Genomic DNA, 12,489 nt, shown 5'->3' on the forward strand with positions numbered 1-12,489 from the left:
GACCATGCTGCATGCTTTTTCAGGATCTGCACATACCATCTCTATTTTTTATTATGCTTTTTTTCACTGATTAGACCGACGGTGGACTCGCTGCTGATTTGAGCATTGCAATATATTTATTCTTCACTATGTTCATTTATGTATGATTATCCTTGAGGCTCAGAAAGATTTGATGTCAAGCTGTTCTGCTGGTCTTTTTTTCTATAGTTACATACGTTACTGAATGAGCCTCCGCTGTTTTGCTTCAGGCCTTTCTCTTTAAATATAATTTTACAATGTCGATACAGTAGCCCTTTTTTAAATTTACTATGCTTAAGTTTTACTATAGGACGTTGTTGCTACTCTGCAATTTGTGTAGCGTGCCGGCTTCCACAAGCAAGTCATGCATTCATCTGGGTGCGGGTATCAGAGAGTTACACGGTCTGCTAAATGCACTGAACCAGCAATTGGCCATCAAAATCATTTTATCATAACACACTGTATTTTCTACTTTTAATACTCTCAGCTAGCAAAGGATGTATTCGAATCATCTTAAGTGCGCATATATGTTACAATGTAACATCACATAGAGTCCAAAAACAAGAGCCACAAAATATATGATTTAATTATAAAAGGTAAAACTAGAAGGCCGTTTAGGGCAGGTACGAAGAGCACCGCTCTTACACTTGCGCAATGAGCCGCACGCAAATGATCCCCCGCGCTCACAGCGAAGCGGCACTTCCATCACATGATGTGAATGACACACAGCAATTAAGGCAGCACTCGTCGTATCTGATAGCTCCACCCCTATCGCTCACCCACCTAAACAAACATCAAGCAGCACATCATAACAAAGGAGAAATACATAATTAGAGCCCGCAGTGGCTTCTCAAACTTTTTCTGTCAGGCCCTAACCCTGTGGGGGTACTTGACGTTCAGGAGAGGCGTGCCTCAAACATTTAGGGTTTCCATTAATGTACCGCGTCGCTACGTGGAATTTCTATTGCAACATACCTCCAAACGCCAAATAGATAGAAAGTAAAGAGATACAGATATAAAAAGCTCACGGCATATAGGTGTAACGCAGAAGAGAGACAGATAGCATATATATGTAATAAAAAAAAGTGGTGTGTGGAACCTTATACAAATATAAAAGGGGGGTCCGAGAAGAGAGAGAAATAGCTCGCCGGGAAGATTTATTTTTAATATATAAAAGAAAAATAAAGACATAATCTGGGAACAATATATATATAGAAATGCAAAATAAGGAGAATACATATGGAAAATAATAAATCAACACAACGCTTGAAACAGAAACTGTTAACCAGATTTACCTTATTTATTAATGGATATTCCACAAGTATCACACTTTTCAAACCGTTATTTATGTTTACTGTCATATAGCTATTATCCATAACTGTTTTTTCACTATCTCTACGTTGTTATCTATTATAACTATAATCGATCATATAAACGTGTGACCTCGGAATATTTGTTTACAATTTATAGAAATATACAAACAACACTTGTATGTTGAAAAAAGCTCACTTATATCCGATTAGGTAGCTCGCTAGCACAGAAGCTAACAACAACGATCGTCCGGTACCGGTGCGCTCTCTCTATCTCGCGCACACAAAATGGCTCGTTCCACCACACACACAGAGCCGTAAATAGCTATGGGCTCAGAACAGTAATACACCCATGCACACAGAAGATTCCACCTTGTATTTCATGATCCACAAAAGGATTCACCTTGTGTTTTAATGCACACACAAATGTGATCCGTTTCATATACATGTAATAAAAATCCAAATACAGAAAAAAAGTTTTTAATGTGTATTTTTGATCCCACACATATTTGTTTTCCGTTTGAAAACTCGAACCTGCAAACATCCAAACCGCTTTCTGTGCAAGATCTGCTGTGCATTCTGTGTGGGTTTTTTGAGACTCCCCTGAGGTGAGCCGATTCGTACTTAAATTTTCTATCTATAGGGCCAATCAGATGTGCACCCTCAATTATAACAAATGAGCGCGCCCCCACGAGGGTAGTTTCTTGCGTTCATGACGTAGCGCTTCATAAGCAATATAGAAAGAAAGACAGAAAATAAGACACAAAGATACATAGGAAGGAGACTAGAGCCTGAAGGCGCTAACGAAAAAACCAACATAGAAGAGATATATATGACAGGAATGCGACCACATGAATTAATATATAATATAAAAAAGGACAAAGAGAGACAAAAATTCGAACGCATTATAGATAAAGAGCTTGTGTTAACGGAGAGAAAAACGATTAAAATAAATATATGAATATATTATGTCTGCATGAGTTGTTGTGAGTGTGGAAGGAGCAGCTACAGGTTAGGCTTAGGCCTAGATTCAGAAGAGAAGAACCAATAGAACAGTAACGGGGAGAAGACATTATCGACATAAAAGTTTGATCGAAAGATGCTACATAAAAAGGAACATAGATAAAGGAATAAGAAAGGGATACAAAACCAAGAAGAAGAGCAATCAAGATCCAGCTGCCTGAGTCTGACGGAACAACCGGCAGCTCACATAGCATAGATCACTCAGAGAGAGAACACACATATACTGTTAAGCGGAAGCTGAACCGCGACAGCGCAAAATAGGAGATATATAAAAATAAAAAACCCACCCCAATACGTAGAGGAGCAAGCAGCATCATGGTGAATTGGCTAGACTGGAGGGACAATTGATTGGATAATGAATGAAGAGAAATATACAGATAGAATCAGGGAATTGGACAAACAAAGAAGATAGAGATATCAACACACAACAGGGAGAACAGAGATTTTAGAAATGATATAGCGATATCAGAGGATTTAAATAACGGACAATATGTGTGGATCAAAAATACATATGTAAAATTTTTCGCTGTGTTTGGATCTTTATTTACATGTATCATGAAACGGAAGCACATTTCGTGTTTGCATTGAAAAACACAAGTGTGGATCCGGAAATACAATGTGAATCCTTTTGTGGATCATGAAATACAAGTGTTGGATCGCTCTGTGTGCAGTTTTGTGTATTAAGAGCTCGTTCGAGCCCATATTAATAGTACTGCATCATATTATTTTCCAATAATAATTTTTCAATTTTATGATTTCTTTTTTTTTTATAAACCATTTTTCCTCTGGTCTCTCGCGGCCCCCCTGGCATGCCTCCTGCGCCCTCCAGCTTTTGAGGAACCACTGCTTTTAGCGACATATTAAATTCGCAAGAAGTCGTGAGGCTAAAGTCAAGGCCGCAGATTTGTCGATGTATACTGCCACAAGGCAGATCGTGAGTTGTAATCTTGAGAGGTTGTAACAAAACCAAGTTGCAGTTGGCAATGGAAAATATGAAAAAAAATAAATAATAATTTGCAAGTGAACATTTCATCACTATGTTCAATTTTTTTCTTCTGTGACTTCAAATTTGGTTCACAGATGAGCGTGTAATTTTACTAGAAGATTTTAAATGTATGGGCAGCACAAGCTGCGAGATTTTTTTTCCTGCAAGTGCTCACATCAGGTTTTACAAGCTCCCACAATTTTGCACATATCTACTTCATAATTGGCGCGCGGTCAGCGGTGGATTTTTGCTGCGCCGATAGAGTGTTGAACTTTTATCTCCGTAAAGAATCATCGACCGGTCTGTCAGACTCGAGCTGTGGACAGAGCTGCCTTCATACAAAAGTGTGAGAGCAATTTGTAAATGGAGCTGCATTTATATAGGTGGCTTTCAGTCTTAACGACCTCTCAAGAGCGCTTATACATTTACAAGTCAGGCATTCTGCATTCACACACTTTTCATACAGAGGCAAGAGGCTGCCATACAACAGGGTGTCACCTGCTCAGGGAGGCTTAATGTTCAACACACTACCATTCCATCGGGAGCAACTGATAGTAAAGCCTTGCTTGCTTGCCAAGGATACATCGACATATTGAACTTCAGGGAATGGGAATCGAACCCCTGACCTTCCCGATCATAAGATTTCCACTATAACTCACAGCAACAGTCAGACACTTTTCCGTAGTGTTCATGGAGAATAAAATTACGTCAAACTCATTTCAAGTAGCCCAAATAGGTAAGCCCATGCCAGATCCCCTGGATGTTGGCTGCCTATGAATGTTGAGCTTTCTTTCTGCCAGAAAAATACGCTATGACGATAAGTGCTTAGTCTTCCAAAACCGACAGCTGTCAGGTTTAGCTTGTAAAATAATCTCAGGTTTTTGCCCCGCATTAAAGGAGACTATCATGCTTTAGTATTAAATGTATTAGTGGTATGACGCATACCTATATAAGGTATCATTATACATTTTATTTTTCAAAATACCAATACAGATCATTTTTTAGCCATGCTCGTTTTCGCGCTCATTTTCGCTCTATTCCAAGCCCTGGTCTTTGAAATTTCCTGAGCACAGCTGACACGCCCCTGCAGAAGAGGGGGGGCCATGAGCCGGCGAGAAGTCACGTACCATGTTGCTGTGATTACGAGTGGGAATAACATGTCATCTCCAGAGCAAATGCATGTGTTCAAGCATATTATCAAATTTTGATCTCAGAAACTGACCCTATAAAGCAGCGGAGGTTTTGGTGGGAGGTGCAAAACATCTCGGTTGCAGCCAGGACGTTTCTGATGGTTCATTCGACAACATACTTGTCAACACCTCGCCGATTTATCACGGGAGATTCCCGATTTCATTGCCCTCTCCGCGGTTTCCTCCCGGGGTCATATTTCTCTCCGCATTTTCTCCGATTTCTGACAAATCAGATTTACACACAACTGTTTCCACTCGGACCTTTAATACAGGCTACACCATTGTTTGGTTTCCATGGTAAACACGTCTCTGTTAATAGCGTGCAACCCAAGTCTGAGAGGGTGAGGCAGATATTCACAGAAAACAGAACAAGAATCGACCGAACTACTCTACTCTCTGCTCACGTCCTTTCCTGTAGAAATGTAACAGGTCCAGCCCACACATATGCCGCCATCAAGGACGGACTGTTACAGGGCCCTCCGCAAGGCAGTGCACTTACAACTACAATAAGCATGTTTAATGTTAATCTAACAGCTCCGGCGATCCACTAAACACCCCCCCCATATTGCATTTTGGAAAATGCTCCGATTTTCTGAGGTCTAAAGGTTGGCAGTATGGTTGACAAGCTGTTGTCCCTATTTATTTTGCTCTGTTTGTTTACGATGCTTGCTACTTATTCGCGATCATATTTTGGCTAATTAGCAAGAATGCAATGTGTACGTTTGTAACTTAGAGTTTGACCCAGCATAAGTCTCTGAAAGGCGGGGAAAATTTGTGGTGGATAGAGGCAGAGCGATCCGCAGGCAGGCAGGCAGAGAGGAGCAGGCTGCGTACCCCCCCCCCACAGAGCGCACCCAGAGGACAGGCTGCGTCACCTCACTTTTTAACCCAGGAAAGGAGCAGGAATCCTGGGTACGTGAGTGTTAAAAGTGCATTAAACTGTTTTAATCCGACAGCCGCTGATGTGCACGGAAGTCTGTCCGTTTCGTTAACATTTGAATAGCCAAATGGACGGAAATCCGTCCTACAGTATGCGAATGAGAGGTTTGGCAATGCACGTGGCCGTGGCTCATTCCCCTGATAGTTGGAGAGTTGATCAATAAGCGGAGCACCTCTTTGTGACGTAGAAAAGTGTTGAAATCTGGATCCGTTTTTTTTCCAGATCCGTTGCAGCCCCTTTTTTAGAGATTTGGCTAAGGAGGAAAATAGAGAGGGTTGTGTTTTCTGACACTTGGTGAGTTCCCTGGAACACCGGGGACACATATTCATGTATAAAAGACGTACAAAGGTGCATTTTGCATGATAGGTCCCCTTTAAATCCTTTTTGTTCGTCAATGTGAACACGAACCAGGCAAAAACGAAAGCGCAATGTACCATTTTTTTGTTGCTTGTCCCCAGTTTGCTCACAGCCAACAAACACAGATACACAAACAGCATGCAAAACACAAGCACACAGTCTACACCCACACTGGATTCTATGAGTCATGTGAAAGCCAGTGTCGCAATTTATCTCTAATCACGCTAGAGCAGAGTGGAGACAGGTTCCCATTATTTTTCTAACAGAGACCACTGCACGCACACCGTTTCACACCGACTCTATTTCCGAGCTAATGCAAACCTCACTGAGGTGGGGGCTGTTTGTTGTTAGCTCTGACTCCTTGTGACTTTAAAGGTCCCATGTCATGGCCATTTCTACTGATCATAATTCCATTGTTGAGGTCTACTAGAATAGATTTATATTGTGCAATTTTCCAATTCACATTGGTTTCTCAGACAGCACAGACTCACAGCCTCGTCGCATCCCACCATCTCAGGGAGGAGAAATCGGCGGCGCTGCAGCTGAGAAAAGATTGAGTGTGTGTGTGTGTGAGGAAGTCCACGGATTGGTCCATTTGGGTATGGGCACGTCACTGTACCCAGGAAGAAAACAATGGACAAAGAGAAATGTCCAACGAGGCGTTCTGGGGCAGCATAGACAGGTCTTTTCTGTGTTAGAGTTCTACTCGCTACAGGGTGTACTTTGAGGGTTTGTGACTCTGCAGACCGTTTACATGCAGAAAAAGCTACATAACACACAAAGGGACGGGTAATAACCAGAAAAGCATGACATGGGACCTTTAAGACTCTTGGGAAATGTTAAAGGTCATGCATGCATAAATGAACTTACATGTACAAAATATCAGATGTTGAATCGTGTCTGAACATAAGCATCCTTATGAGAGCACAAATTTGGTAAAATCTGTAACTGCCGAATCAAAGAATAGGTCAAGATGACTGCAGGTCAGACCGCAATTTGATGCCAACTTTCAATACGTGACATCATATAGGATATATTGTAGTCAGTACCAGGGACGTAGGGCTATTTGTTTCTGTGACGCTTGCCTGCATGCACGGTTGCGGCTGGTTTGGAAACTAATGTAACCAGAATGGACACAGCAGGACAATCAGTAAACCAGTTTGCATTGATCACTGACCGAATGTATTTGCTTTCTTAGAGGACTGGCTGCCCACAGCTGCTTTACAGAATAACAAGCGCCACGTCATGAAATCCCTGCAGCATGTGAGGGAGAAAGAATGATAAACCTGCAGCCTCTGAGATCTGCTTAAAATGACATCAAGCTGCTTCATTATAACCACTCGGAAACACATCAGATGCTTGATTATTGCTTCATATTCCGTTAATTGGAGGCATAATACGTATATACATTACGTATCTGCCACTGCTTTTTTTGCATTACTAAATACTGCTCGCCACTGCACAGTATTTTACATTAATTATGTGACCGTGTATGTTTCTTGTAGTTATTTAATTGCTCTGCACTGTTAGTGTACAGTTTTATTATTATGCTGCTTTGTTTATTGTATTTTTGTAACTCTGGCACAACAATTTCCTTCAGGATGAATAAAGTCCTATCTAATCTTATCTTAATAGCCTTTTTCCGGCTGAAAAGGTTTAATAATTGTTTTACTCTGGGCACAGCCGTGCTGCCCTGGTTGCGATGCTAACAATAGGCGCGTGGACAGTGAACTTTAGCATGTAAAAAATTAGTACGCCCCCTTTTTTTTTACAGCAACATTTTTTTTCTCGGAGTGATCTTCCTGTGCCCTCCGGCAGCACTACACCTATGGTCAGTACCAAAAAAAGTGTTCTATTGAATATCCAGTATCCCAGTATCAATAAGATATCTACTGGATGTTGTTGAATGTAGTGCGTGCACAGACTCACATCACGTCACAATTTGCTCACCTCTAAAACATGTTCTGTTTGTTGTTCACGGTCCAGTTTCCTTGAAGTTGTGGTTATCAGACCTGAGACAGAAAACAGAAGAGGAAACAGTTAAAAAAAAACACACACTCACACACACACACACTGAGGTGCCAGTAAGCCAAATGAGCAAAGTGACATGGTAATTATTTGTGGGTGTCGGACACCATGGTTCCTTCTAATTATATGTAATGAGAGAAGGGAGAGCAAGAAACAGAAGGAGATACCAATGCAATTTTGAGATATTATTCAAAGGGAATATTTAGTATTCCGAAGATCACAACATCGTGTGGTTTTGGCCCTGACTGGCTGTTAGGAGGTGACAGGTCTACCTCGCTGTTGAAACTAAAAAGAGGGTTTTAAAAAAGGGAGAGAAGTTAGATGAAGGGAGAGATTATTCTGTTGGAAGAAACCATTCAGGAGAAGGGAAATACCATTACATGTTACTTAAGTAGAGAATATAGATATCAGTTTCAATTCTGCATCAGGTCTTAGATGCGTTTGCCCTCGCACTTAAAAGTTGGGGCTATTCCACGGCAAAATGATGAATGGATGTGCTTGTGTCGCTCAATCTTGGGTTTTATATTTAGTCCATGCCTGTAGCACTGCTACCGGAAAAACTCACATGAAAGAGTCCATTAAATGTGCATGCTCGATGAACACTTTGGAACCAAGTCGAGGTTTGGACTGGCCGAGACACAAAGAGATGTCTTCATTTAAAAGGTGGCCCATTTTGGCCTATCCAGACACCTGTACTGTACAACACGGATACACCTGCGATCTGTTTAACACATCCTTTTTTCTATCACCGGTAACATAATGGCATAGAAAAGTGCTCTGTGTCGTGAAAGAAGTAATACACAGATGTCCCTTAGTTGCTGTTAGTGGACATGGCCCAGCTTTATTTTGAATTGTTTAATGTGTTTCTATTTGCACTTTTATGGCTTAATGCAGTCGCTAACCAATGTCCTCCTGGGGGCACTTCATTTTCACAATTTTCTACAGAGCCTCGCAGCACTTTAGGAATGGTTGGATAATCAACACTCATAAACACCTTTACACACACATACAGTACTATGACAGTACGTCTGTCACCATAGTATGATTCATGAAAACAGCTGATTTCAGAATTTGAGTCGGGAGTGAGTCACAGTTCTTTTTAAAAAGGTTTAAGTGGCTTTTGGGGTTGAAGGTGAGATGGAATGTGACAGGTGAATTGTTGCTGCATCACCTGTATTGCTGTTATGGCCAATCTAAATTCCAAACCTTGCTTATGGTCTTTAGTTTTGGGTAATGAGTCATAGAAGGAGATCATGCCAAATGGCCACAATTAGTTTCCTGCCCAGCCTGTCTGAGTTAAATATCAGGAGATCAGGCATTCTGAAAGAGTTTCAAGTATAGCTACTAGGGATGTAACGATATATCGAATATCGCGGTAAATAAATGACTCAATACCGTCGTGAGACTGACAAAATATACCGCGATTTTTTTAAAATAATTTTTTTTTTTTAAACCTTTATTTAACCAGATGGTCCCATTGAGATAATCAATCTCTTTTTCAAGGGAGACCTTTCCAACATGGCAGCAAGTAGGTTACAACATGAACATAAAACAACAGGTAACACAAAAGGACATCGTATTTACAGGGCTACATGTAAATACCTAGAGACATTGGCAAGTACCAACAGTATATTTATATCTCGCTCAGCGTTTCTGCCAGGGGGGCGTCTTGCCGTCATTTGACGCCCTTATTCAGCTCGGGATGCCCTGAACACGAGCCGAGGGCGTCCACAAATATTAATAATTTGAGAGAAGATCGAGAGTTTTTATCGCTTGAAATGACGAAAATGAAAAAGGACAAGGACATCCCTCTGTTGGAGGGGCAAAGGAGTTTGGTGGGATTCTTTTCGGAGTATTGAAGATCGTTTCCCCGACATCGAAGGTGCCTGCCACAGGGCAACACGGAACATGCGCGATTTGGACGCGATGAGCTGGGGGTTTTTAGTGGAGCGTGAACTGCGAACACCAGGGCCTCGCAGTGGCGAAACTGAGGCTCCGTGGTAAACTGTGGTAACATGAAGAGCCGTTTGGGAGCCGAAACAGCCGGCGCTTTAAGAGAGCCGAGCCAAATGATCCGGCTCACTAACGTAAAAAGACAGTATATATAAGGGACGGCTCAAGTCAACACCCCCCCCCGGGTACTACTTGTTTGCCCTAAGGTGTACATTACAAGATAAACAGAATGCAATTTAACCCAACGTGATTTCACAAAGAGGAGTGAAACCCTTCTGATTGATACAAGTTACAACTGTTTATATCCGCCTCGACCATTACTGGTCAAACATCACCTTCACTTTGGACTGTGTGACTGTTGCCAGCATCCATAATAAATAAAGAATCAGTGATTTACTTATTTATTTATGAGCGACTAAAAGGCCTTAGGCCTATTACAGCCGTATCCTATTGATTGATTGATTGATTGATATCATTTTATATCAGAGCCCCTAAATAATTAGTGAAATATACTTCCATCTAAAGATAAACCAAAAACACAACAATAAGTAAACCATATTTGCCATACAATGTGAAACGTTTGACATATCAGTAGTACCGTCGCTTGGTTTGTGGATTTCAAATTGTTTCTAGATCAGAAATATAGCGGGAATCGTATTTCCAGAGTTGATCACTGTAAGAACTTTAGTTTGTTGCTGAAATAAATGGGCAGGCTGAACACAATATCGGAACTGATCAATTCCATCAGGCATGTGAAGTCTTCCTGATAACAAACGTACATGAGTACTGCCAACCTATCACTCATAAGCTTAATAAGTATGCTACTCGTTAATCTTCTTCTTCTACTCCATTTGGTGCCCCTCCTACTTTCAACAAAAGCCTTTGATGCAGAATGGACACATTTTACTTTGGGCCCCATAAAGGCTTGGGCCCTTGTGTCTGTCATAGTTTGACCCCAGGCATCACATTCAGGGTCCAACCTGTTGATAACATTGATCAATACTGACACACTTTATACTTACTGCTAGGCTATGGACTGTTCTAGTCATAAATGCACTCTTAACTACAGTATCAAGAGAAAAGCACTATTGATTAATGAGAACACAACTGCTGGGCTTTGTGCTACATTAGCCACGCAGACTGACATGCTAACAAGCCAGGAGCAGCTGACGGCAGCTCCTGCATCTGTTAGTGCCAATTTATTAGCTTTAACAAGGAAGGGAATGTGACAGCACTCAACACTAACACAACACACGTACACTCAGCCTTTAAACTACTGTCGTTTGTGTGTATATAGCTGTTATGTCAAAGCATCAAACTCACAGATGACAATACATTACACACATCCTAAAACCCACAACATTACACACACACAATATTAACATCCAGCGAATGATGCACTAATATATACTTCAAGCCCCGAGACACAAATGTGCATTATTACAACACAGACGCATCACGAAAATAGAGTACACTCAGACAAGTTCATTCCTTTGCCTTACACACATAAATAATCTGTTGTAAAATGCCCACCCGACAGCAACCTAAATAAAAAGCACCATCAACATTACATAATTTGTTGAGTTGCATCATGGCATGTTATGAGTTATTAAGGTCCAAATGTTTTATTGAAGATAAGATAAGCGGCTGCATTTACGTTTTTCTAACTTGAGCCTAATCAACATGTCCGCAACACACACAATTACATACATACATTTGACATACCATGTCTGAGTCAACATGTCCATGTCCAAAAAATATACTTCAATACTGCAGACATGCCAAGGGGAACAATTTGGTGTAACATATATGTTGCTCAAGGACGCTTTGACTTGTTGACTGCAGTGGATGGGATTGAACCGGTAACCCCCTGACTTGCTCACACTTTTGGCAACAATCATAGGATAAATCAATTGATACAAAGTGGGCAGGTCTGAGTTAAAGGGTTAGGTTAAGCAGATTGGGTTAGGGTTTACAACCAGCTCTGTACTATTGCTATGTGGGAAATGTTTGGAGATGAGCATCTCCCCTCACCCCTTGTCACAAAATGACCTCACCCCTTGTCACAAAACTGGTTGCAAATCAGAGGGAGGAAGAATCAATCATCTTTAGAAATTCCGGCAGAGAAATGCCAATCATTAGCCCTCAAACTGTAACAGGGCACAACGCTAACTTTTAAAAGTGGTTGCCAGGCTGGCAACCAGGCATCAGCTTTTGGTTGCAAAAACTGAAAATACGGTTGCCATTTTTGTTCACCTTATATTTTAAATAATTAAGATACTATACAGTTATACATCAACTTAATAATGAACATGTGACACAAAAGAATGTTCAAATGCTTTACAATAAGTAATTAACAGAATTATTTGAAACCTAAGCAGGGGCGGCGCCAGGGGGGAGCTAGGGGGTGCTGAAGCACCCCCCAGGATTGCCAAAGCACCCCCTAAGCACCCCCAAGAAATATTTATATCTTTTTTTCTTTTTTTTAATTAAATTAAATTAGAAAAAGTATTGATTACATCAATGCAAATGTGAAACAAACAAATGTTTGACCAAAAACATAAAGCCAACACAGGTGATTAGGCCAATGGCCAGCACCCATTAGATTTTTGACCTACCCATAGGCTAAATTACTTTATGACACTTGAGTGACTTCCTGTTAGCTGGAGCGCCAAATTATTTGCT

The 12,489-nt window shown here is 41.0% G+C and overlaps 1 protein-coding gene across 1 annotated transcript in view; it reads right to left on the minus strand.

Moving 5' to 3' along the window:
- Positions 1-7,835, minus strand: part of LOC104953792 (protocadherin Fat 3-like) — a gene marked incomplete at its 5' end in the record, with an annotated part of 10,400 nt that extends 2,565 nt beyond the window's left edge. The window contains one exon of the mRNA XM_010780798.1: positions 7,774-7,835. Coding sequence (XP_010779100.1) covers positions 7,774-7,835 — 62 coding nt within the window. The remainder of the gene's footprint in view (positions 1-7,773) is intronic.
- Positions 7,836-12,489: the final 4,654 nt, after the last annotated feature.

Source organism: Notothenia coriiceps, unplaced genomic scaffold (genome assembly GCF_000735185.1).
Source record: "Notothenia coriiceps isolate Sejong01 unplaced genomic scaffold, NC01 NC01_scaffold00022159, whole genome shotgun sequence".
NCBI lineage: Eukaryota > Metazoa > Chordata > Actinopteri > Perciformes > Nototheniidae > Notothenia > Notothenia coriiceps.